The 26,739-nt window shown below is 35.0% G+C and overlaps 1 protein-coding gene across 5 annotated transcripts in view; it reads left to right on the top strand.

Moving 5' to 3' along the window:
• Positions 1-26,739, top strand: part of CCDC91 (coiled-coil domain containing 91) — a 379,139-nt gene that overhangs the window by 229,337 nt on the left and 123,063 nt on the right. For all 5 annotated transcript variants that reach the window (XM_047787312.1, XM_047787313.1, XM_047787311.1 and 2 more), the window contains exons 9-10: positions 22,070-22,162; positions 22,244-22,312. In XM_047787312.1, the coding sequence (XP_047643268.1) occupies positions 22,070-22,162; positions 22,244-22,312 (162 nt within the window). The remainder of the gene's footprint in view (positions 1-22,069; positions 22,163-22,243; positions 22,313-26,739) is intronic.

Raw genomic sequence — 26,739 nt, 5'->3', positions numbered from 1 at the left:
TGGGTCACCTTGCTGTACAGTAGAAAATTGACAGACCTCTGTTAATGAGCTATAATGGAAAAAATAAAAATCACTATAAATATGCCAGAAAAATAAAAAATCAAAACGGTACCCAGGAAAAAAAAAAAAAGAAATAGTGACCCACTAAGTTATCTCAGAAAAATTTTGAAGACATACTTGTAAGTTTTTTCATTTATCCCTATCACTGTGGAGCTTATAACACTTTGATAGTATGAGTGGCAGTGAAAGAGGAAATAAACAGATGGAGTGAGGATTCAAGTTCAGATTAAAAAATTATCAAATTTAGGAGTTCCTGTCATGGCTCGGTGGTTAACGAATCCAACTAGGAACCATGAGGTTGTAGATTTGATCCCTGGCCTTGCTCAGTGGGTTAAGGATCCAGCATTGCCGTGAGCTGTGGTGTAGGTTGCAGATGTGGCTCGGATCCCATGTTGCTGTGACTCTGGAGTAGGCTGGTGGCTACAGCTCTGATTCGACCCCTAGCCTGGGAACCTCCATATGCTGCGGAAGCGGCCCAAGACATGGCAAAAAGACAAAAGAAAAGAAAAAAGAAACTTATCAAATTTACCTTAAGTAGCATTTCAAAACAGCATGTACAATTACATTATATAATATATGCATGATCTAAGCTTTTACGCTATTAACTAATTTAATATTTATATTTCATTTTGTAGTAGAATGTAACAAGTAGTTAGACTACCTGGAACAGAAGTGTTTGCAGCTGTGCCCTAACGAGTAATCCTGTCAGCTTTTCTCAGTAGAAGAGCCTAGAGTAAATGGAAGGCTCCAGAGGCCAGCAGCTTCCAGCTCTTCCAAAGCAGCCTTCTGTTTACCCCACTGTGCCTTCTTATTAAAGCCCATGGATCCAGGGCTTCCAGGAACTCACGTGTAGTCTAACAGAATGTAGTTTAAAGCTTGCTACCACAAGGGTTAATACATACCAAGGGGACTATGAATGTCCCTAAAGGAAGGAGTAGGAAAGAATATGGTAGAATTTGGGGAGTTAAATTTAGTAATAGAATGGTCTTGCAAAGATTTGTAAAAATTTATTTTAAAAAGTTAACTGTAACAATTTGTCATCTTTCAGAGTTCCTGTTGTGGCTCCGTGGGTTAAGAACCCAACTTGTATCCATGAGGATGAGGGTTCGATCCCTGGCCTCACTCAGTAGGTTAAGGATCCTGCATTGTCACAAGCTGCAGCATAGGTTGCAGATGTGGCTTGGATTGCTTGTGCGGCTGTGGCTGTGGCATGGGCCCACAGCTGCAGCTCTAATTTGAACCCTAGGCTGGGAACTTCTATGTGCTGCAGGTGCAGTCCTAAAAGGAAAAAATAACTAAAAACAGTGTTATATTTAGATTGCGTGAATCTGTCTAGAGTTACAGCTAGGTTAGTTTTTCTGTGCTCTATCTTGGAATATATGGGACTGATGAAATGTTGAGTTTAGCCTGTTATGCACATCACAGCTAAGTCAGGCACAGTCTGTTTATTTTGTGATTCAGATGTATTTTGCAAAATGTGATTTTTGTTTCCATTCACAGTTCTCCCTCTTGGGCCAGCTGTCAGTAATACTGTTTTTCACTTTATCAGCGTAATTGTAATCTTTTTCTTTTTTTGTGGCGTATTATCCTATTGGGTCTTACAAAACCCTTCCATGTGTTTGTGTGTGTGTGTGTGTATCCTTCTTCCCTGCTCCTAATGTGTTCCCTCTCTTTGGGGGAACCATTTTAATACGTGTCTTTATTTGAATGTGTTCTTCTGACGTGTATTATTTTGTGTGCATGTATTTTTATTTTATAAAAACTGTATTATTTATAGAACTCATCCTGGTCCCTGCTTTTGACTGTGCTTCTAAGTTCACAGGACATTTTGCTCTTAAAATCTAAAACCGTTGCCAAGTATGCGTATAAATCCTGTGCTTTAATATCGACCTGTTACTATTTGTAAATTGAATTTATTTTTCTAAATTTCAGAATCTTCGGTATGAATCCACCACTTTTTTCCTATCCACTCACCCATAATGGACATCAAGGTTCATCAACCTAGAAATTTTTATGTGCCCTTTTAGTTAGTTCAATGTAAGAAAATAAAGAAAAGGAAATATCTCAGTTGATCCATCTGTCAGTTGTTTATTGTCATCTCCATCCAAGAGTGTAATTGCTGTATGAAAGGCTATGCAGATATTTAATTAACGAAGTACTGCCAATCTGTTCTCCAAAATGGTGGTGATAAGACTACATAGTCCTAATGCAATCCACAGATCACGGCATCCCCATATTCCCCCAGAGACCTAGCATTATCCAGCTTCTAAGTTTTACTTTTTAAAATAAGCCATAGATAACTTCATTCTTAATTGGAATTTCTTATCATAAATTAAATTGGGGGGTTAACTTTTTGATAAATTGCCTATTCTTTAGCCTTTTTCTTCTTCTTCTTTTTTTTTTTCCAGTTCACCATTGATCTCTTTCTCTTTCAGTTTGCAGGTATTCTTTGTAAATTGAAATATTAACCCGCAGTGGTTTTTAGATAAAACAAATTCCTTTCATCTGTAAATGAAATACTAACGTTATTCTTAGTGTCCGTCGCTATAAAAAAATCCCTAATTTGATATAATCCAATTAATCATTTTTGCCTTGTGGTTTGTACAACATGTCTTTAAAAAATTCCTTTACTATTCTTACAGCCAAAGGCTTATTTGTACATGTTTTTCTTATTAACTTTATAATTTTACCTTTCAAATTTTAGTATTTTATCCCTGTGGAGTCTTTGTTTATACTGTTAATGATCCAGTATCCATTTTCATGTTTCTCCCTAAAATAAGCCACTTCTCCTAGTAGCATAGACATGAGGAGTTGGCTCCTGGTTAAAAACCTGTATGTAATTTTTCTTTCTTTAGACCTGATTACAGTCGGTGACAGGGACTTTAACTGACAGGTCTGACAGGGAAAACTACCCTCTCCTCACTAGATTTAGTGTACCCAGTCAGTGCATGGTAGCCTTTGAAGTATGTTATGTTCAAGTACTAAGACCTCACTTTTGGCCATTCTCATCTCATAGTTGCATTCCTACCTCAAGTGCCTTCATTCCTCCATCTCTTTTCTGAGGCCTTGGGCCTTGGGAGCAGGGAAAAACCTTAAAGACACGCTCCTCCAGTCTGATTGTCTTAAGCATTTTCCTCTCCTTGTCCTGCCTGCCTTTTCTCCTTCCCACTCCAGGGTCCATAAAACATCTAGAGACATTTGTAGCAATGAGATGACTCCGAATTCTGTGCTGATTCACATGACCTTTAGCTTGTTTTCCACTGGAGAAAACAGAATAGGGAGGAGTCAGAGAGTTCTAAGCACTTGCTTATGCTAGCAACTGAGTGATTGAAGGCATCTTTGTGACATTCACTTGGGTTCATGGTTGCTAAATCAATACCTCCCACAGCTGAGAGCTTTCTCTCTCCAGCTCAGCTGAGCTCCTGAAAATATGAAGCCCTTGGATCTCAAAGGACAGTTCTTGTACCAGCAGCTTCCATATCAGCATCACCTGGGAGCAGTTCCCTAGCACTACTTGGAGACTCCTGAATGGGAAACTGCTCTTGGGCCAGTCAACCTCTGCATAAATCCTTTGGGTGATTCTGATACATGGAGAAGTTGAGAACCACTGAAAGTACAGTTTACGCTTTGTCCATTGTTTGTGGTGCTTCTTTAACCTATATTCAGTTCCCATGTATACATGAGTCTGTCCCTGAGCTTTCTGTCCTGTTGCATTGATCTATCTGCTATTTTTGCATGAATACCATGTTATTTTTAATACTGTAATTTATTAGTTTGGTTTGTCTTAATATGTAGTATGGCAAATCCCTGCTCTTCTTGATGGTTTTTTTTTTCTTTCAACATTTTAATTATTTTACTCCTCTCTTTTTTTAGCTTGCATCACTTCTGAAGAGAAGTCTACTTGAAATTCTTACCTTTTCCTCTTTATAAGTACTGTTTTCTTTTACCCCCCTCTGACTTCTTCCAAGATTTTCTTTTTCTTTGTTATTTTGTTATTTCAATATGATACACATAGGTGTAGGGTTTGGGAGGATTTTTTTCTTTTTTTCTTTTAATCTTGCTGGTGTTCTCCATGTTTCCTGTATCTATGATTTGGTGTCATTAATTTTAGAAAATTCTTTGCCATTATTACTTCAAACATTTCTTCTGCTTTATTCTGTCCTCCTCCTTTGGCAATTCAGTTACACATGTTATGCCTTTTTAAATTGTCTCATAGTTCTTGACTGTTCTGCTCTGTGGTTTTTGTTTTCCTTTTTTTCCCCCTCTTTGTACTTAGGTCTAGGAAATTTTCCTTGGCCTATTTTCATGCTCATGAATCTTTCCTCGGTTAGGTTGACTGTTGATAAACCCATCATGGCATTCTTTCTTTCTGTTCTGACTTGTAGTAGTATTTCTTAATTTCTTTATTAGGTTTCCATCTGTACCTTATCCACCTGTTCTTGCATGTTTTCTTCTTTTTCCATTAGTTTTCTCACATATTGATTATTTTTATTTTAAATTTCCAGTCTGGGAGTTTCCATTGTGGCTCAGTGGTTAACGAATCTGACTAGGAACGACGAGGTTGCAAGTTTGATGCCTGGCCTCACTCACTGGGTTAAGGATCGGCATTGCCATGAGCTGTGGTGTAGGTCACGGACTCGGCTCGGACCTGGTGGTGTTGTGGGTGTGGTGTAGGTCGGTGGCACAGCTCCGACTGGACCCCTAGCTTGGGAACCTCCATATGCCGCTGGTGTAGCCCTAGAAAGGACAAAAAGACAAAAATAAATAAATAAATTTCCAGTCTGATAATTCACAAAATTTCTATCATATCTGAAACTGGTTCTAATGCTTCGGGGGGGGGGGGGGGGGGGCTCGGACTTCTTTAGCCTTTTAGCATGCCTATAATTTTTTGTTAAAAAATGATTTTGCAACTATGGTGACTGATGTTATATTTATTGTAGTGATCTTTTCTCAGTATGTACAAGTATCAAATCATTACATCATATACCTGAAATTAATGTTATATGTCAATTATACCTTAATTTAAAAGAAAGATGGGGAGTTCTTGTTGTGGCTCAGCAGAAATGAGCCTGACTAGTATTCATGAGGCTGCAGGTTCAATCTCCGGCCTTGCTCAGTGGGTTAAGAATCCAGCGTTGCCTTGAGCTGTGGTGTAGCTTGCAGATGTGTCTCAGATCCCACGTTGCTGTGGCTGTGGTGTAGACCCCTAGCCTGGGAATGTCCATATGCCACAGGTGTGGGAGTTAAAAGCAAAAAAATGAAACAAAGTAAAAGAAAGATGAGTAATTGGAATTGAGGTAAATAGAGTTTTAGTGGGAGGTTTTGTTAATTTGGCTAATGGTAAGTATGTTTAATGTTTTCTGTTGCTGTACATTGCCAGAGGGTTCAGATTCCTGAAAAGTTCTTGCTTTAGTTTCCCCCCTTGTCTTGGCTTCCCTAAGATTCCTCCTTGGAAAAGTCTGCATCTTTCAGCTCTTTCAGCTGTTATTTACTGTAATATACTAGAACTCTTTTGGTTTGTGATATAACACACTGAGAAGGAAATTATTCTGTAATCTTTTGATTATAAATCTTCATCTTTTAGTGGGCCTGTGACTTTCACACGTGTTTGTTGGCTTTCCCCCCACCCTCCTTTATGTGAGTCAAGATGGCTAGAGGGAGCTGGACTCTTGGTGATGCATTTTGCCTGGGTATGGAAAGTTTTATACAGTTTTGATAAAGTCTTTTCACCTAAAGAATAGGTTTTTATTATGGAGAATGCTCTTGGCATATCAGTGGTTGTTTTTTCTTCTCCCCTCGCCAGAACCAAAAGGGGAAGTTTCTTGACTTTTATTTGAGATGCTGATGGGATTTCCGAGGAGGCAACCCATCAAAGTGTGTAGAACCCCTAAGCTGTCATCCCTCAAGAGTTACCACTCTTAACCTCACTCAGCCTCCCACAGCTCCTCAGATTTGCCATTTAAGTGTCTACCAGTTTATATCTCCAGTAGCTTCTGCTCCAGCCAAGATGATCTTGGCTGTAACTCACCGGATTTGCCTACTTGTAAACTGGGGCAGGGGGCTGCTCTCACAGTCCTCTGATGGTTCCATGAGGCATCATGGATCTTTGGTTCAGTATTTTTTCTCCTGCTAAGAATCAGTGTGATCCTCCAAGCTCTTCAGATGTCAAAGCTGAAACGAAAAGTGATATTTTCATTATCAACTTCAGCAAGTTTTTGTAGCTGTCAAATCTATTCTTAGATTAAAGCTTCTATTGAAGACTTTACTTGCAGCTAAGACCAATAAATGCACAGTAACTCTAATTGAAGTTGAAATGGGGATGGTCTAGGGCTCTTTTGGACAGAATTTGGAAAGCATTTGTCCCTACTATGAACTGATCAGGATCAGGGCTGAACCCTTCTGAATATTCGATTGTTTTTTGTCAAGCGTTCTGTCTTTAATTGATGTTATGATTTAATATTATATTTTTCATTATGTAATATACTCACTCATGATCACAGTGTTTACTGTGTATCCTCATGTATTTCATAGATATATTGTTTATTTGCAGGAAATAATGGAGTATGTTGTATTGAAATATGTATTTTAGATGACTGTAGAAAATAAAATGTTCTGCTTAAAAAAAAACTCCCCTGCTTGTCTAGAGAATATTTTTTTCTTGTGTATGGAAGAGAGAGTCATTGTCTTTTTAATATATACATTTTTTCTCTAGATGATTGTGTAATCTTTTAAGAAAGTATGCTGATGATGTTTGATGTGATGACTTCATTTCCTATCTAAAAGATATTAAAGATGTGATAATCTTTCCCAAGGTGTTAGTCACCAAATCCGCATTTCATGATAATTATAAGGTTTATGTGAGAAAATTTCCAGACCTTTCTTAAATCTTCCAACTTCAGAGTCTTAAAACTTTCAGCTAAATTTTGAGGAGTGGGGCTGGAAGTCTGACATATAATTCTTTTTATTGACTTTCCAATTTCTGTCATGTTATATATGCTTCTGACCTGTTTTTCAACTGAACCAGTAATTTAGTCCATTACTGGTCTGTGTAAATCTTAGCCACAGCTATTTCCCAAGGTGGTTTTGGGTCTAACGAGTGGTTGGTGTTGATGTCCAGCAGGAAATCTTGCAAACCAGATGATTGGTGTGGTTCAAACTGTAACCTTGTTAAAGCATTGGTCAGGTTGCACTTAAAGTTATTTAATTAGTTTCCCAATAATATTTGTGTACAATTTTTAGGTGACCACTACTTTTTTCTCTTTCATCATAGTTCAGAAAAAGACAGTTGCTTCTTGTTATCAGAGCTGGATATTAATGTGATACACTTTTTTCTTTATCTTTAGGCAGTCATTTTAATAACTATTAGAATTTCTCTTGAATACCAGTATCTATAACAGTGTCATGAACTTAAATTGAAAGCATTTAATATATTAGGCACTATAGAAAGTTTTTTAAAAATTTAAGAATAGTCTCTGCCTTCAAAAAACTAATAGCCTTTTTAAAAATGTAAGGAACTTTTTAAAAAATACAAGAATGTTCTCTGCTTTTAAGAAACTAATAGTCATATTATGAGATATAGCTATAAAATAAATTATTATAAAATATAATAAAAAATATAGTGCATTATAGATAGAAACAAAAAATACTCTGGGATTATAAAGAAGAGAACAGGCAGTTTTTTCTGAGTTTTCAAGAAAGAATTCACAACAGATAACATTTTAATGGGAATTGAAAAATTGGCTTTTGACTGGAAGAGAAATTAAGGCTATTTTAGGTGCACAGAAGTGTTATGTGTTAAAATTAATTTAAGTGTATGTGTACTTTATTCTTCAAGATTTTTCTTAAGTTTATTGAAGTATAATTCACATAAGTAAAATCCGTCTATTCTTTGGATTTTGACAGACCTATATAACAGTTACCACCTAAATAAAGATTAAAATAAAACATTCCCATCACGCCCCCAAATTCTCTCATGTCTCTTTGTAGACAGTGTATATATACACATATTTTTAAGAGATTTCAAGTAAAATTTTTGAGTGTAAATTTTTTTTTGTCTTTACTTTTCTGATATTGAATAATTTTACCCTAGATGATATATGGTATATATATAGTCCAATTTTGGACTATTAAGATAGTTATCTTAGTTAATTTAGGAAAGGCTATTATAAGTTAATTATTTAATAATTTATAGACGTAGTATTTTTCATCTTACATTGCAAAATCTTTCCATTAGTAAGAGGAAAGTGAGGTGACTCAAAACCGTAATATTAAATACACAGCTTTGTTGTGTTATTTTATAAAAGCACTGAGATGACAAAAGAACAAACTGTTAGTTTTAAAAAGAAAAGCATGGGAGTTTCTGTTGTGGCTCAGCGGTTAATGAATCTGACTATCATCCATGAGGATGTGTGTTTGATCCCTGACCTCGCTCAGTGGGTGAAAGGATCCAGCATTGCCAAGAGCCATGGTGTAGGTCACATATCTCGCATTGCTGTAGCTCTGGCCTAGGCCCATGGCTACAGCTCTGATTCAACTCCTAGCCTGGGAATCTCCATGTGCTGCAGGTATGCCCCTAAGAAGACCACAAAAAAAAAAGAAAGAAAAAAGAAAAATATGGAAACATGACACTGGGAATAAATAGTTAAAATGAGTGTTTTAACATACCCATTTTTATGCAAAACCAAAATAATACTTTATGTAGGATTCATTCTTTTTTGTCAGTATCATCCTTAGCACATCCTTGTATGATTTGCAAAAGCAGATGTAGTCACTGCTCTAAAGAAGCTCATAGTCGTATGGGTATCTGATTTCTGTCATTGTATTTATTTATTTAAAACATTTTTAGAAAAAGTAGACATTCATTTGAATTTGCCATAAATAAATTTTGTATTTATTGGAAAGAAATACAAGAAGTTATATATAGATTCCGTTAGGATTTTACATATAAAAATACTATTAGAATTCACTAATAATATTGCTTGTCACCCAGTTTTGGCAATTAGGAATAAAGGGATAATAAACTCTATTTAGGATGGATACTCCAAATCAGTGAATTTCTCTGTGAAGTACATACTTAAGTGTTAAGCTAAAAAAATTTCATGTCCCGTTTGTTTCTCTGTAACAAAGAAAAGCTCTGCCTATGCCACGTGTGTCCTGCAGTTGCTCAGCCCTATAGGTGACTGTGACAAATCAGTATGTCTAATTCAGTATAAAATTTATTTAGAATTTTTAAAAAATTTCACTTATTGCATTTTTCAGTTTCTCAATTATTGATTCCTAATTACTACATATTTGGCAAATTTTCATAAATATTTCATATATACTTGAAAAGAACGTGTGTTCTCCCCTATTTAGCCACCAATCAAGCATGTTGGTTGTGATCAGATTTTATGTTACTCTACTAATCTTCTACTACTTGATCTGATTATTGAAAGAAATGTGTTAAAATCTCCTTGTCTTATGATAATGCTGTCAATTTTTCATTTCATTTCTGTCAATTTTTGCTTTATATATTAAGAAACTATATTGTTATGTACAAATTTAAATTTGTTCTGTCTTCCTGGTATCATTTTGCAGTGATATCTATTCTAGGAATGCCTTTTACCTAAAGTCTATTGTTAATATAAATATGACTAAATTTTATCTTGGTTAGAATTTCTCAAGCTCTTTACCATAGATTAATTATCAGTCTTTCTGTGTTTAGATATATCGCTTATAAACAGCAGATAGCTGGCTTTTTATTGTTAATTTGGCCTGACAGTCTTTTTTTCTTAAGTAGGCTATAATTTTTAGAGCAGTTTTAGATTGACAGCAGAACTGAGCAGAAAGTACAGAGTTCCTGGGAGTTCCCACTGTGGCTCAGAGGAAATGAACTCAACTGCTATCCACGAGGATGCGGATTCAATCCTTGCCCCCCCCCCAGTGGATTAAGCATCCAGCATTGCCACGAGCTAGGTGTAGATCACAGACGTGGCTTGGATCCCATGTTGCTATGGCTGTGGCATAGGCCAGCAGCTGTAGCTCCCGTTCTACCCCTAGCCTGGGCACTTCCATGTGCCACAGGAGCCGCCTTTAAAAGGAAACAAAAAAAAAAAGAAAGTACAGGCAGTTCCTATATAATCATTGGCCCCAAATGTGCAATCTTCCCCTCCATCAACATCCCACACCATGGTGGTACTTATTTTGATTCATTATTATCAGCAAACGTCTATAATTTACATTAGCAATTAGTAAATTATTGGTATTATACATTCTATAAATTTAAACAAATGTGTAGTAATATGTATCTACTATTATAGTATCATTCAGAATACTTTCATTTTTAAAAAATGTGTCTGCATTCCACCTATTGATCACTCCTATCCTAGGCTCTACAGTCAGCAATTCCTAATATTTTTGTCTCCATAGTTTTGCTTTTTTCAGAATGCCATATGGTTAGAATCATACAGTACTGTAACCTTTTCAGATTGACTTCCATTGCTTAGTTATATGCATTTAAATTTCCTGCATGTCTTCTCATGGCTTGAAATGCCTTTTCTTTTAGCATTGTCTGTTGTCTGATTGTACCACAGTTTGTTCATACTTTCACCTACTGTGAGACATCTTGCTTGTCACCCAGTTTTGGCAATTAGGAATAAAAGTCCTGTAAAGGTTTTTGAATGGGCGTAAGTTTTAAACACTTTTGAATAAATACCAGGGAGTGAGATTGCTGGATCTTATGATAAGAGTATAGTAGTTTTATTTTAAAAAAAAACTCCCAAACTGTCTTCCAAAGCAACTGTACCATTTTACATTCCTGTAAGCAGTTAAAGAGAATCCTTTCCAGCATTTCCAGCATTTGGAGTTGTTAGTATTTTAGATTTTAACCATTTTAGATTTTAACCGTTCTAATAAGTGTATATTGGTATCTCATTTTAATTTATAATTCTGTAATGACATATGGTTTTCACATGCTTATTTGCCATCCATATATATTCTTTGGTGAAGTGTCTATTCTGATCTTTTGTCCATTTTTCAATTGCCTTGTTCATTTTTTATTGTTGAGTTGTAAAAAATCTTTGTATATTTTGATTAACAACCTTTTACGGGATATATCTTTTGCAAATATTTTCTTCCAATCTGCAGCTTGTCTTCTCATTTTCTAGGTATTGCCTTTCTCAGAGCAAAAATTTTCCACTTTAATGAAGGTCAACTTGTACGTTTTTTTTTTCATAGATTGTGCTTGTGGTGGTGTATCCAAAAAGCTATTGTCTTACCCAAGGCTGTCTAGGTTTTCTCCCATGTCATTTTCTAGGAGGTTTATATTTTTTTCTCTAGGAGGTTTTACATTTAAAAAATTTTTTTTCTAGTAGGTTTTATATTTCTACATTTAGGCCCATGAACCATTTTGAATTAATTTTTGTGGAGTGAATAGGTCTATATCTAGATTCATTGCCTGTGGATGTCCTATCATTCTAGCAACAAATTTGTTGCTGTCTTTGTAACATTGTGTTGCCTTTGCAAAAATCAGTTAACTATACTTATATGGGTCTATTTCTGGACTCTCTGCTCCATTTACCTCTTTGTCTGCTCTTCTCTAAATACCACACCGTTTTGATTGCTATAGCTTTATAGTAAATCTTGAAGTCAGATGGTGTCAGTCCTCTAACTTTGTTCTTCTTCAATATAAATTCCCAAGAGTATAATTTATATAATTGTTCTTTGACTCTTTAACCAAAATTTTATATTTTTCTCATATAAATCTTGTACATGTTTTGTTAGATTTATAACTGAGTTTTTCATTTTGGGAGGTGGTAATATGAATTATGTTGTGATTTTAATTTCACAGTTGTTGGAATATAGGAAAAGGGTTGACCTTTGAATATTAGTCTGGTATCCTGCAACCTTATTATAATTGCTTATTAGTTCTAGGAATGTTTTGGTCAGTTCCTCAGGATTTTCTATAAAGATTTTCATGTCAGTTGTGAACCAAGTCAGTTTAGTTTATTTTCCTATTTTATTTCCTAATTTTATCCTATTTCATTAACTAGGACTTCCAGCACAATGATGGAAAGCATTGTAAAAGGCACCATCCTTGACTTGTTCCTGATTTTAGCCAGAAAGTTTCAAGTTTCTCCCTATGAGTATAATGTTAGCTGTAGGGTTTTGGTAGATGTTCTTTACCAAGTTGAATAAGTTTTTCTCTACTCTTCGTTGCAGAAAATATTTTTTATGAATGGCAGTTGGATTTTGTCAGATGGTTTCTCTTCATCTCTTTCAGATAGTTCCTTTTTATAGAAGCACAACTGATTTTTTTTTTTCTGTTCTGAAAAGTTATTGAATTCATTTGTTAGTCATAACAGTTTCTTGGTGGAATCTTTAGGATTTTCTATTTCTAAGTTTATGTCACCTGCAAACAGACACAGTTTTTCTTCTTTTACTCTGATTTGGATTCCTTTTATTTCTTTTTCTTGCCTAGTTGTTCTGTAAGTCTTCCAGTATTATGTTGAATTAGAAATGGTCAGAATGGGTACCCTTGTCTTGTTCCTTATCTTAGAGGAAAAGTTTTCAACATTTCACCAGTGGATATGATATTAGCTATTGACTTACCATATGTGGCCTTTATTGTGTTGAGGTACACTCCTACAGTCACCAAGTTGTTCAGAGTTTTTGTCATAAAAAGATGTTAAATTTTGTCAAATACTTCACTGCATCTATTGAGATAAAATTTAAAGTGCTATTAGATTGTAGTGAATTATTCTTCCTTGAAGTATGTTTTTGGCAAACTGTCTTAATTTGTTTTCATCATCATAATAAATTCATTTATTTCCCATTCTTTTGAAGTTTTACTTTGTATATAATTCTAGGTTAATACCGTTTTTTTTTTTCCTTTTTGGCTATGCCCACAGCATACAGAAGTTCCCAAGCCAGGGATCGAATCCACACCACAGGAGTGACTAGAGTCACAGCAGTGGTAACACTGGATCCTTAGCCTGCGAAGCTGCTAGGGTACTTCACCAAGTACCATTTTTTTATAGGTAGTCAATCTTTTCTCTGTGGTTGCTAATACACAATCTCTTTTTTGCTTTGAGTTCTGTTATTTCCATGTAATATTATTTGCTGTGGATTTTTCAAAATTCTTTATGCTGTGTATTGAGCTTTAAATTTGATGTGTCTCTTTCTTAATTTTGGAAAAGTGTCTCTACCTATCTCTTATTTTCCTCCAGAACTCAAATTTAGTATGTTAAAACCTTCTTAATCCAGCTTCACTATCCCTCACAGTTCTCTAGCATACTTTAAATTCATCTCTTAAGCATTTTATATAATCTCTTTTTATCTGTCTTCCTATTCATACTTTTCAGTTCTGCCTAAACTGAAGTTTAAGTCAAATGTTGAGCTTCAGTTTTCAATTAATGTGTATTTTGTTTCCATATTTTTCTCAGATAATACGTTATGATTTTTATCATTTTTATAGTTCTTACCTCTTATTCATACATTTGTCACTTTAGAAAATATAGTAAATATACTTTTTTACAAATATACTTTTTTGCAAATGCTCTATTATCTAGTTCTAGTATCTGCTCTTTTTTTTTAAGGTCTGATTCTGCACACTTGCCCTTTCACATTCACATAGCTTGTTTTCTCAGGTATTCTGTGTTTTATGTCTATGAGCTCATCATCATTGGAATTTTAACTGTTGTAGTTCTTTGATGCCTTGGCCTCCTTGAAAGAATTGTTTTGCTCCTAACAACCCTTTGGGGCAAAAGTTTTAGTTTGGGATTTTTGAAATACATTGTGGAAATCTTGAACCAAACCCGAAAAGGAAGTAATGTGATTATAAATTGTCAGGGAACCATTCCTGTACCCTTCCTGCCAAACTCAAAACAAAAAGCTAAGTTTAATGAATTTCCTTTCCTAAATCTCTTTGCTGATGGGTGCTTTTCTAGTGCGCCCCCTTTGAAAAACTAACAAAGAATGTTACTTTTCAGTCCTTATAGCTTTAGGTGAGACTCCTAATTAGCTTTCTCTTTTTAGCTCCTAGGTTTTGTTTTCTATTCGCAATTATAGTCCTTTAAAACCAAAATTCCAATGTTTTGGCTTTCTTCAGATCTCCCAGCAACAACCTCTGTATTCAGTTTGCGTACCCCTATAGATCGTGCTATTATTATTGTTGTTGTTTTTGTTGTTATTTTTGTCTATTTACTTAACTTTTTTGGCAGCTCGGCAGCACTTAAAGAGAAGTTTTGTATTCATTCAACGTTTTTGTTCTGGGTTTATCATGATATATTTTATGTCATTTAACCAGAAAAAGATAAAATTTACCTTTTATTTATTCTTATTTTATATATGTAAACATTGTATAAATATTTATAGTAAGCTTAAATTTCATTCATAATTATTTCTAAATTGCTAAAGATCACCAGTAATTAAACAACCAAGCAATGTAATAATGGTTTAAACCACCACTTCTCAAACCACACGTTAATGTAAAAGAAGATGTTCTACAAAAGATCATGATAATGAATCTTTCAGGAAGTCATGTATACTCTGTTCCTATCTAGTGTTTGAAAATGCATATCAGCTTATTAAGGTTCTGCACTCAAGACATTTCAACCATTTTTAAATTTTTTTTCTAAAATGTAGACAAAAATGTTCGTTATTCAGTTATTATCAAGATTTTAAGCACATGTGAGTCTTGTCCAACTTTTCCCCCTGTAGATGAATCCTGGTATTCCTACTGCCATTTCCCATGAAGTTGTTTGTCTTTAGAATTTTCATAAAGATAATATTGAACTTTAAAAAGTATACTATTCTGTCTACCAGTTCTCCAATAAAAATATTTTTGTAGTATCTTTCATTATTAATTCAGATATATGTATAATTATATAGTTATAATAGTGATGATGAGTTTAAATAATTTTATGGCTTTTCTTCACATAATTTTATTTTATAAACATAATTCTATACTGATGCATATTTTAATATTTCTTTTAATAACCACATGCTCTTCTTTTTAGTTGACATCCTTAGTTTATTGTACTATACCCTTATATTAGACTTTTAAGATGTTTGATGTTCTGCACTTTTATAAGGAATGTTGCTGTATACAGCTTCCTGAAAATTGTTTTTATTCTTTTGTATTATGGATAGTCCCTTACTTTCGTACCTGATTCTTTTTTTTTGAAAATATGCTAGCGGTGATTAATAAACTGACATGATATAAATGTTTTTATTTGTTAGACAGCTAAAAAAATTACGATGTCAGATGTTATTACCTTACCTTTATAAATAGATCCTTCAGTTATGTTATTTCAGTATTATAAACCTTATATATAGTATCTTTACAACTAAAGCTGGTAATTCATTCAAGTTTAATGATTTCCATCTTATCATAATTGCATTCATTTTATGAAACCTATGTCTCCTATCACTGGTTTTATCACTTTTTCATGTGTACACACACACGAACTCATGCACATGCATGCATGCACTCCCTCAGAAAAAGAGAACTTCCAATGCTAGAAAAAATATAAATAGTAAGAGTTATGCTCCTGAAATTGATTTCTTGTCTGGCAGATACTCACCCTGCAATAAATCAGAATATTCTTTTGTCAGCCAATTTTTTTAAAAGTCTGGTTTTCATTGGCTTAGAGATGTGCAAAGTACAAAATTGTAGGCTGTAAAACACACAAGCACAAGAAAGTGAGAGCTAACTACCTGGTGTTTTCTGGTGATAAAACAGGAGTAGGAAGCATAGACCAGGAACATTCATGAAGGTTAAGTATAGCATCACTGTTAGACTAAAACAGTATAGAAGTTTTAGTACCACACCAATTATGTTACACTTTGGGGGAAGTGTGCATAGATCTGTCTCTTTTTTTCTTACTTGCTAAAGGGATTATCTTATATACATGGGTTATTTATTTCAAATGCCTATCTAAAGGCTACATTAGGTTGAAATGAGTTTACTGTATTTGCACTTAGGCAAACAGAATAAAACGCTTGAGATTATTTTTAAAAGCTATTTCATTTTAAAATGGTTCGAATAGAAACAATTCTGCTTAAATTCAGGATTATGACATACAGTTTGCTTTTAATAAAATGTGCCCTATCCAAATCTGAAAATCTCATTATGGAAATGTAAAATATTTCTGTGTTTTTTAGCCTGATATGTCCCCCCACCTCCCTTCATAAGCCCTACCCCTGGTTTTTGCATCCCTTTATACTACTCTGTCAGGTCAAAGGCCTGTTTAAATAATAGCAACTAATTTGCTTACATTTTTTCCATGCCTTTTAGAAATTATGTCTGTTTGGGTGAAATAAATCTAATATAGCTATCCTTAGGCTTATTTACTTTTAGAAGTTATTGATTAATAGATGCAGACTATTGCCTTTGGAATGGATAAGCAGTGAGATCCTGCTAGGTAGCACTGGGAACTATGTCTAGTCACTTATGATGGAGCATGATAATGTGAGAAAAAGGAATGTATCATGTATGTATAACTGGGTCACCTTGCTGTACAGTAGAAAATTGATAGAACACTGTAAACCAGCTATAATGAAAAAAAATAAAAATCATTATATCAAAAAATTAAAAAGTTAATGATAAAAAAAAGTTTATTGATATTATTGGGCTTGTGGTAACTGCTTTAAGGTGATTTAATCTCATAGTTGATCTTATTTAGGTTTCCTTCCCAAACAATGTTTAATGTATTGTCCCATGAGTGAGTGAAATGTCTGTGACTCACTTTATATTGAGATGTTTATTAAAGGTACTTAGTGTCTCTTAAATCATGATAAATGGAGGCTTATATGAACATGTGCTTTAAGACTATCCTACCAGATCAGTCCATCTTATTCAGTGTTCGTGCTTTATAGAAAGTAAAAGAAAATATTTATTTAGTTTGCTTTACAGAATGGGTTCTACACACACACACACACACACACACCCACACCCACAAATGTAAGATAATGTGAAGTTTGTGGATCTGTGTTAAAAGGATAACTGATCATGAGCATCCCTGATTGCTTAGTCTAAAATTTGATATACAAAAATCTATGTGTGATTGTGATTAAATCTGTGTACAGAATCTCCCATGGCTCACATACAGGAAAGAAGAGTTTTTTATGTCTTTTTTTTTTTTCTTTTTTAACAGGTATCAAATAAAAACCACAGAAGTTCTGAATTTATATTTGAGTCTATATCAAACATTTTTTTCTCCTGGAAAAATTTCTTCCAAAAGAGGGGAAAAGTATAATCCATTGCTCTGAATGCCTTTTGTTTTAAGCTAAATTTCAAAGGACTGTCCTAAATACCCTTATATTAAGCAACTTCTCTATAAAACTAATGGGGCTCTGTTGTTTGCATTTATTTATTTAATTTGCTAAAAAAAAAATTACTAAAATTTCAATGTAATTTTAGGAAGCAATGAAGAGAATACTTTGATGAGCAAAATATAATAAACCCTTTACTATTCTTTAGTGAGATTTACTGGTATAGATTTCAGTTAGTTTTCATAGTGCCTTTCAGAATGCTGTTAAGGCTGTGTCTTACAAATTCTGTAGAAAGTACTTCTTTGTTTTGAACTTATAAATATTTGAAGAGTCATATGATTCAATGTTTTCATTAGTTCAGTTTCGGCTCTGGGGTATGTAACAGAAGGTGTTCAGGTCATCCCTACCTTGAAATGGTCCGCTAGTAAGGTCCAAAAGAATGTGTTGACCATCCCTTAAATCCCTAAAATCCATGTGAGCCATTTCCAGTATGCTGGAAATTTAGACAATTAAGGAATTTATATTGAGGCAGACAGCAGAAGTAATGCAAGAAATCTCCAGGTATGCTTTATACTTTATTTTAGATAGAATAAAGGGGGGCTGAAGCCTTTTTTGGCCAAGTTTCTTGATACTTTACAAGCTTAATGTGATTGAATAACTAAAGTAATCTCTGGCCCAGAGAGGAAACGCTTTCTTACCTCTCGAAGAATCTGTCAGTGAACAGACCTCAAATCCAGTGCACCTTCTACTACCAGCGCCTTTTAAAAGCTGCAAAAAGAGCTCCAATCATTTTCCATTTTGTGCAGACGATACTAGTAATCATTGAAAAGGAGCAGTTACAGTATAATATCGTAAGTAGAAGCAGCATTTGTAAAGATGTGCAACATGCATAATCATTAGTAAAATGCAAATAAAAACCACAGTGTGATTACTAAGATGACTGTAACAGTAATAATTTTAATAGTTTTAAAAAGCAGAAAGTAAAATCTTGTAGAGAATACGGAAACATTGGACATCAACAGGTGAATAGATAAACAAAAGTAGTTTGTACACAGAATGGAATATGATTCAGCATAAAAAGGAATGATGGTCAGATATGTACTACAACATCGATGAACCTTGGAAACATTATGATTATACTAAGTGAAATAAGCTAGACACAAGAGACAACTACTGCTTGATTCCATGTATACGAAGTATCAAGAATAGGTAAGTCCATAGAGACAGAAAGTACATTAGAGATTTCCAGGGGCTGGAGTGAGGAAAAATGGGGAATTATTGCTTAATGGACATAGAATTTTTTTTGTTTGAAAAAATTTTGAAATAGTGATGACAGGAGCTTTGTGTTAATGCCATTTGTCCACGTAAAAATGGTGGAGCTCTTATTGTGGCTCAGCAGGTGAAGGACCCGACCCTAGTCTCTGTGAGAATGCATTTCAATCCCTGGCCTCACTCAGTGGGTTAAGGATCCTTTATTGCCACAAGCTGTGGCATAGGTCACATGTAGCTTAGATCCGCTGTTGCTGTGGCTGTGGTGCCGGTCTCAGCTATGGCTCCAATTTGACCCCTGGACCAGGAGCTTCCATAAGCCACAGGTCCCACTGTAAAAAGAAAAATAAATGGTGAAAATGGGACTTTTTATGTTATTTATACATATATCCACAATATAATAAAGTAGAAGTAGTTGTAGTGTACTATTACTTAACACTTGAATTCTTACTAATTTACAGGTACTTTCCTGAGGTGTTTATATGTCCTAACTATCTGTTTCTCACTGTAGACATATTTTATCCATAACTAGTAGAGATTCTGCTACTAAATATTTTACAGTCTTGCTAAAAAAAGAAAAGTTTGTTAACGATATGTGTTTTCCCCTTCCCTTCTAGTTTTTATGGTCTTAAGATCTCTGTTACCGTCCCTTAATGAGCCAGGTTGGAGGTATAAATTTAATTTAATAAAACAAAAAAGAGCATAATTGTATTATATAGAATAAGTTAGTACCTTTGTTGTGTGCCAAAGATTACAGAACAGTATTTATAAACATATTATATAAAATGTATGTGATTATCTACTCTCTTAAGTACACAGAGAGTTCTCCAGAAGAATGTTTGCCTTCAGTGATTTTCTTTGGGTAATGGAACTCTAGATGATTTTCATTTCTTTACATTTTTCATGATGACCACAAGTGACTTTTATAAAAACAGTATATTTTACTGAAGTTTGTATAGTTCTTGATTAGCCACTTGTGGATTATTCATGTTACAAATGAACTGTTTAAGGCTTAAACTTGTCCAGTGCCATTAAGCATCTTTCTGAATCACCTTTCCTAATAGCAGTTGATATTTATTCAGGAAATTGTCTTATTTTAATATTGCTCTGAAGAGAACAAAATCAGAAGCATAGATTTGTGAAATTCTTTTAAGGCCAGTTGGAAGTGAGGTCTTATCAGACATAATACTTATATCATGTATCTTTAGTTACAAAGTAGTAACTAGGAATACTGGGGCTACTTTTAGCTATTAGGTGATTACTACTGCTGAAAATGAGTGTACAGATATGATTCTTGCTGAAACTCTTTATTTGAAACTTGGTGAATTACTTAGCTTCTCTGGGTTTTGGGTCACTTGTCTAAAAATGAGGAAGAACGTTGCCTGATTTAGCAGTTTGTTGTGTTTAAAGTGGTGCAACAACATGTAAAGTACTTTTAACAGAGTCTGAAACTTTAAAATACTCCCGAACTGTTAGCTCTTATTACCTTTATGTAAGAAATCTCAGTTACCTTGTATTTTTTCAAGTAGATTTATGGTTTTACTGAAGGGATATTTTATGGAGTGTACTTCTTTCAAATGAAAATTTGGGTTTTATTTTTGCTCAAGCATGCTCAAAGATAGTCTTCTATTATAGTGTACTGTCAGACTGAAGAAATGACGTTTAGGAATGAATTTTCTAAACATTGCATTGTCATTTTTAGCTTATATATCGACTAGTTCTTTTTGGACTACTGGAAAAATGTGGCCTACTTATACTTAATTGCTTACTGATTTCTGGTAGTCTGACAGTTCATTTTTAGAGAAAACATTTTCAAAATTATTGATGACTTTGAAAAGTATATTCTGTGGTTTAATTACAATAATTTTTATTTTGCCTATTTTCGTGGTTTATCCCCATCTCAGAACCTAAACTGGATATTTTTAGTCTCATATGGGAATTGTATTTATCTTTTTTAAGTCTAATATTTGGTGAACACATTTTATCACATGTTCTATAAATAGAATTAGTTATTGTTTCTGACATGAAATTCTTGGTACATCTAGATAGACTTTAATAGACCACAGCATTAAAGTCTAGTTGTTATTATATATCATATGCTAAATCTACTTATTTATTAGTCATATGCTTTTCACAAATTCATATGCTGCTAATAATTTCTCACATATCATGATTTATATGATATCACAGTTTGGATTTGTTTTTAAAGAAAAAAAACACATCTTGTAATTTTTCTTATTTTCTTGAAAAGTTAAGATAAAAAAATAACATTAAAATTAAAGACAGATGAAGTTCCTGTTGTGGCTCAGCTGTTAACGAACCCAGCTAGTGTCCATGAGGCCACAAGTTCGATCCCTGGCCTTGCTCAGTGGGTTAAGGATCCAGCGTTGCCATGAGCTATGGTGTAGGTTGTAGCTGCTGCTCACATTCTGTATCGCTGTGGTATAGGCGGCGGCTATAGCTCCAATTGAATCCCTAGCCTGGGAACCTCCATATGCTGCAGGTGTGGCCCTAAAAAGACCAAAAAAGAAAGAAAGGCAGGAATAATGGATTATCTTAACTTTCTGACTAGTCACTCTCAATGTAGACTGCCTGCCTAAAAAATTTTTTTAATAACATTGATTGACATATATCTGTTTTAAAATATTGGGTATCAGAATAGGTTTGTATTTAAAAGAGGCTTCTATGTAAAAGGCATTCTAAATCTAAGAAAATATCTTATTTGCCTTTAGTAACTGAATGAGAAATCTGTGTGAGTAAAAGTACATATGTATTTTTGGTTTTGTTTCCCCATTAGCACTGTTCAGAATAAGTGTTTGGCTTAGTGATACAGAAGATTTTGAGACTACAGATGTCAAATTTTCTTAAGAAAACTTTGAATTCTGAGGGCCTAGTCCATAACTAGCTGGTGGCTTTGTGCTTTTCCACCAGTACATTGGAATAAAAATAAATACATGAACTCTAGATTCTTTAATAGCTATCACATAATGTTCCCTTGACTGTTTTCACAGATTAGTTTAAAAAAAAGCTGTAGTAAAATCTTGGGATCAGAACAGTAATCTTTCCATTTCTGAAGCAATGCTTTAGTAGAAACACAAGAATCTGTTAGGATAATTGTCAAGCAAAATTCAATTATAATCTGATTGCTCTCGTTATAAGCTAATAATCATTTTAGCGAGTAAATTTACCAAATTTAATTTTGGGAAGGTATATTTTATCATTTTCTGATTCACTTCATATTCAGAATAATTTTGAAATTAGATCCTATGTCATATACTTTAGTGAGTTTGGGGGGAAAACAGATATATCTTGGCTGATGGAAGAAAGGTGAATTCAGTGTTTTTTGGCTCCTAAGTTCTTCATTTTAGCAAACTTCCCATTGTTTCCTCCAGTAACTACATGAAGTGAATTCCACCAGCTCTTCTCTATGTGGTATAGATCATCAGTTTCAGAGTCATAATCATAATGCAGTTACCTTTCCTTGTAGCATCAGAGGCTCCTGGAAATGCTTGATACAGAGAAGGAACTGTTAAAAGAAAAAATACAGGAAGCTTTAATTCAGCAATCTCAAGAACAGAAGGTAATATTTTGTTTGTTAGAGTGTGGAAAGAATGTTAACTCAAATAATACATTTAATGTCTAATGATCTTATCATTTACAGGAAATATTGGAAAAATGTTTGGAGGAAGAAAGGCAAAGAAATAAAGAGGCATTAGTATCTGCTGCAAAGGTATATTTCCACCTGAAAAGTTTATTTTGTAGTTTAATTCTACCTGAAAAGTTTATTTTGTAGTTTAATTCTAGTACAATTCCTATTTTTGTTTACCCCCACCTCAATGCCTAAAGTGAATATTGTTGGTAAGAATTGTCATCTTTATGTCTAATTATTTGCTTGGTACAGACTCATCAGTAATAATCAGTTTCTTTGTAAGTAGAATTGACAGATTGAATTCATTAATGGTACAGTCAGTATACATTTAAAAACATTTTGTTCCAGATCAAAAAGAATTTTTTCCATTTCTACTCTTCATATTCTTGTTAAATTTACATTGCACAAGATGTTGAAATCCTTTAAGTTTAGATTATTAATTACTTATTTAAAAGTATATACTTATACTTATTTAAAAGTAAAGTGTGTGTGTGTGTGTGTGTGTGTGTGTACACATGTATTTATTTATCAATATAAATGATTTTTAAAGCCAACTTCGAAATAGCTCATCTGGACAATCTAGTCATAGATATTAAATATACATGTACTAACAAATATACATGTTTCCCTGAAATAAATATACTGCCAGATATTTGTGTAGCCAAAATGGGTTTATTCAGTATTACAAGAGAATTGCAGTCACCATGGTCTGCAACCATGGTGAGCCTTGTACAAGTTCCCACGTGGCAAGGGGAACACTTTTATAGAGAAGGAAGGAAATTGTGAAGGTTATAGTAAACAGAAAGTCCATGGCTTTTCATTGGCTGAGTGCCTGCCAGAAAACAAAAGAGATCTTTCTTCTTATTGAGCTCTGCTTCAGTCATAGACCTTAAGAGCTCTCCTTTAAGTAGGTCTCCTGACACTATTTAATTGAGATTTCTGTTTATGATTTTTGTTTTTACATTTTCCCCTTTGATCAAAGATTTTCTCTGAAAGCATCACTGACCAAGAATCAATTTTTCTAGCTTAAGCTCTTGTTCTTCAACACCAGGCAAGGCCTTTCTCAGGTGCAGTATCTCAGGTCAGAGGGAAAATACAGATTTGAAACCTATTGTAGTCATTGCCAAGTAACAAGGATGGGTCTGAGGGAGACCTTCTTTGGTAGTTTTTAATCTAAGGTCCATATATTATCAAGATCATAATAAGATCACATCATCTGAAGTGTTATGTCTTCATTAAAGGTTTGGTGACAAACTCCCCACAGACCTGGTCTGGGTATTTTGGGAAAGCTGTCTCATCAGATGTCATCTGCTTTAATTCTTGGAAATCTTTATTTTCAGGTCACCAGAGGATGTGCAGGTCCAGTCAGGGTTCAGTGCTATCTTTAGATGTGAAACATGAATCCCAGAATCTGTTCCTTGGAGTTTGGTGGCACTAGGGTTTGTTATCAGTACCTGAAAGGGGCCTCTCCACCATGATTGAAGAGAGGTCTTCTAGAGATATCTTTTCTAGTAGACAGAGTCTCTGGATTTCAAGGTGTGATGCTTACGGTGCACTTTGAAAAGATTTCTCTACCCAGTGCACAGTTATTTCAATAGAAGTAATTAGGCCTTTGCAATATGGGAATATCTTTTCTTGTATCAGTTGTGGTTCAAAAATGGCAGGAGCCAAGTGCATTGGGCATCCTGTGATTACCTCAGGGGCTGAGAGTATATGAGTTCCAGAGAGATGGCTCTGAGATGTTGAAGACCAACAGCAATGCTTTTGGCCAAATTTGGAGGCCTCTACAAATGTCACCAACTGAGTCCTAATGTCATTAGTGCAGTCAACTAAAGCAGAGGATGGAGGGTGTTAAGCACAGTGAAAATGTTGTAAAACTGGCTAAATTGTGCAAACTTGTTGAAGCATCTAGCCAATAAAGTGGATTCCTAGATCACAGTGATGTTTGGGAGGACTTCTTCAGGTAGGGATGCTCTTTACCAAAAGGACTTTAGTCACAGAGGAGGGAGTAACCTGTCTGCAGGAGAAGGCTTCTTTCAGATCACTGTGAAAATTACAGACCATTACTAGAACATGACGTTCATTAGCAATCCCCACTATTTCAGGCAGGGCAAAGGCTGCTTTATAGTAGTGGGGTTGAACACCAAGGTTATGTCTTTGGTGTCGTCTAGGATTGGAAGAGATTCATCCTCAATCACGAGAAATGCTTCTCCAAGCAGATTGAAAGGAAGGACTGGGAAGAGCCCCTATAGTCCCTCAAAGCCACACCTTGAAGAATTGGAAGGGGATTAGAAAGGCTGGTTGGAAGGTCGAAGACACTTAAAGCACTTAAATTTGTAACTGTCCTTTCCAGTATCCTGGCTCTTTGTAATAATAGCAGACACTGGGAAGCTTTTTATTTCATTTAGCAGACTTCATTTGCTGGATTTGAAGATTAAGAAATCTGGTGTTCTTCCTTTTAAGGGACTAGATCATCTAGAGTTTGAAAGAGCTGGTTTACTACATTAATTACATCTGGAGTGGATGTAGTTTTCCATCCAGTCCTAGTCCTTTTTATTAGAAGGGAAGTATCTCGGTTCAGCCCATTAATAACAGTTAAAAGCTGCCCAGGTGGAGTCAACATCTGAAGGAAGATCAGAATTTTTTTTTTAAGCAATCTGCCTTTTTTTTTTTTTTTTTTTTAAGGGCCGAATCTGCAGCATAGGGAGGTTCCCAGGCTAGGGGTTGAATTGGAGCTGTAGCTGCTGGCCTATGCCACAGCTACAGCAACACAGAACCCAAGCCACATCTCCAACCTACACTACAGCTCACAGCAACACCGGATCCTTAATGCACTGAGCAAGGTCAGGGATTGAATCTGTGTCCTTATGGATGCTAGTCATGTTCGTTAACCACTGAGCCACTATGGGAGCTCCTTTTTAAGCAATCTGAAGTTGATCGTAGTAGTCATGAACAGATTCATCCAATTTTTGTGTGCAAGCCTGAATTCTCTTCCAAACAAGAGGCTTTGGAAAAGCTCTATGAATTGCTTGATGAAGTCACCTAGCAATTGCCTGAGCCTCACCCATATAATCAGTTAGACCTTTCAGGATTTTGTCAATTAGCAGTTTTCATCCTATATTGGGCCTGGCCTTCACTGACAAGCTTATGAACTCGCCTAGAGGATATGTCTGAGAAACAAGGTTGATGAGTTGAAAATGACTATATTAAGTCCTCAGCAAATCTATGTGGATCTTTGATTTATTTTGGGAAAATCTTTGACTAAGGCTTGAAGTTCAGCTTTCATCTACCAAATGTAGGAAATTAAGGATTTCATTCAGGATTCTCACCAGGCTTAATTTTATAGGGAAAGATTCCGACAAGTTCGGAGGAGAGGGGGCTGTGAAGAATTTCAGAGTAAAGGAGATGTTTGGCAGGGTGATCTGTATGAGGGAATTGATGATATAGAGGAAGCATCAGCGGCATAAACAGGTAGGAGGAAGATGACACCAGAGTCAGAGTCTGGCCAGGAGGATCCAAGGATGATACAAGATGGTGCCAGGGGAAGCCAAGGAAGAAGAGCCTGAGGTTTTGGGAACCATTTCATCTTTACTTGTTTGGCTTAGCTAATCTTAAAATCTTATTTTGCAGAGAGGCAATTTTAGGCTTCTGATAATGTTGGGGAGCCCTAAGATACCAATCAAAATAGGCATATCACTCAGGTCAAGAAATTTTTGAGCTATTGTAATCCAACTCAGTTTTAAAGAAATTAAGTTTGGAAATTTCAAACCTTCCCATAATGGCCACTGGTAAGTTGCCTTTGGTAAGGTTGGTCCTGTTAGTCAGGAATGAGCATGAGGAAGGGACTATGGTTTTTAGACATCAGATTGGCTAGGTTCCCTGTAGGGAGAGTGCCCTCAAAATACTTAGATAACTGGGATCCATTTCTCAGAAGTTTTTCTCTAGAGTAAAAGGATGATTTTCAAATGGCTTTAATAGCCTACAGCTCAAACACCTTGCAAGCTACTTAATACTAGACAGTTCTAAAGAGACAGCTTGATCCTGAAGGAGCCAGGCCAAAGGCTTTTTCATCCAGTTTCCAAAGAATAGCCCCTTCCAAAGGAAAAAGCTGAAGTCTGAAAAAATGATACAGTTTCGGTGAAGACATCCCTCTTCCCAAAGGAAGGGCTGAAGGCATTTTCAGCCAGCTTTGGTTGAAACAGTATGATCTCAAAATTAGACCATAGTGCCAGATGTGTACAGAACAAGGCATTAATAAGAAAAATGAAATCTTAAAATAAATTCCAAATAAAAGGTGTAGAGCTTCAAACGCAAAGATGGCATGAGCTTGGATCTAGAAGAAAGAAGCACCTTCAGTCTCCAAGGTTATTGTGGGTACTGTATCTGTTTGCTCAATAGCCCCAGAGGCTTCAAGGGTCTTCTCTGGCCCCCATGTGGGCCACCAAAATGTTGACGTAAAATAAAATAGACTGCCAGATATTTCTTCAGCAACGATGATTTATTCAGGA

Source organism: Phacochoerus africanus, chromosome 7, assembly GCF_016906955.1.
Source record: "Phacochoerus africanus isolate WHEZ1 chromosome 7, ROS_Pafr_v1, whole genome shotgun sequence".
Lineage (NCBI taxonomy): Eukaryota > Metazoa > Chordata > Mammalia > Artiodactyla > Suidae > Phacochoerus > Phacochoerus africanus.
Note: the sequence above shows the minus strand (reverse complement) of the source record. Positions and strands in the feature narration are given on the sequence as shown.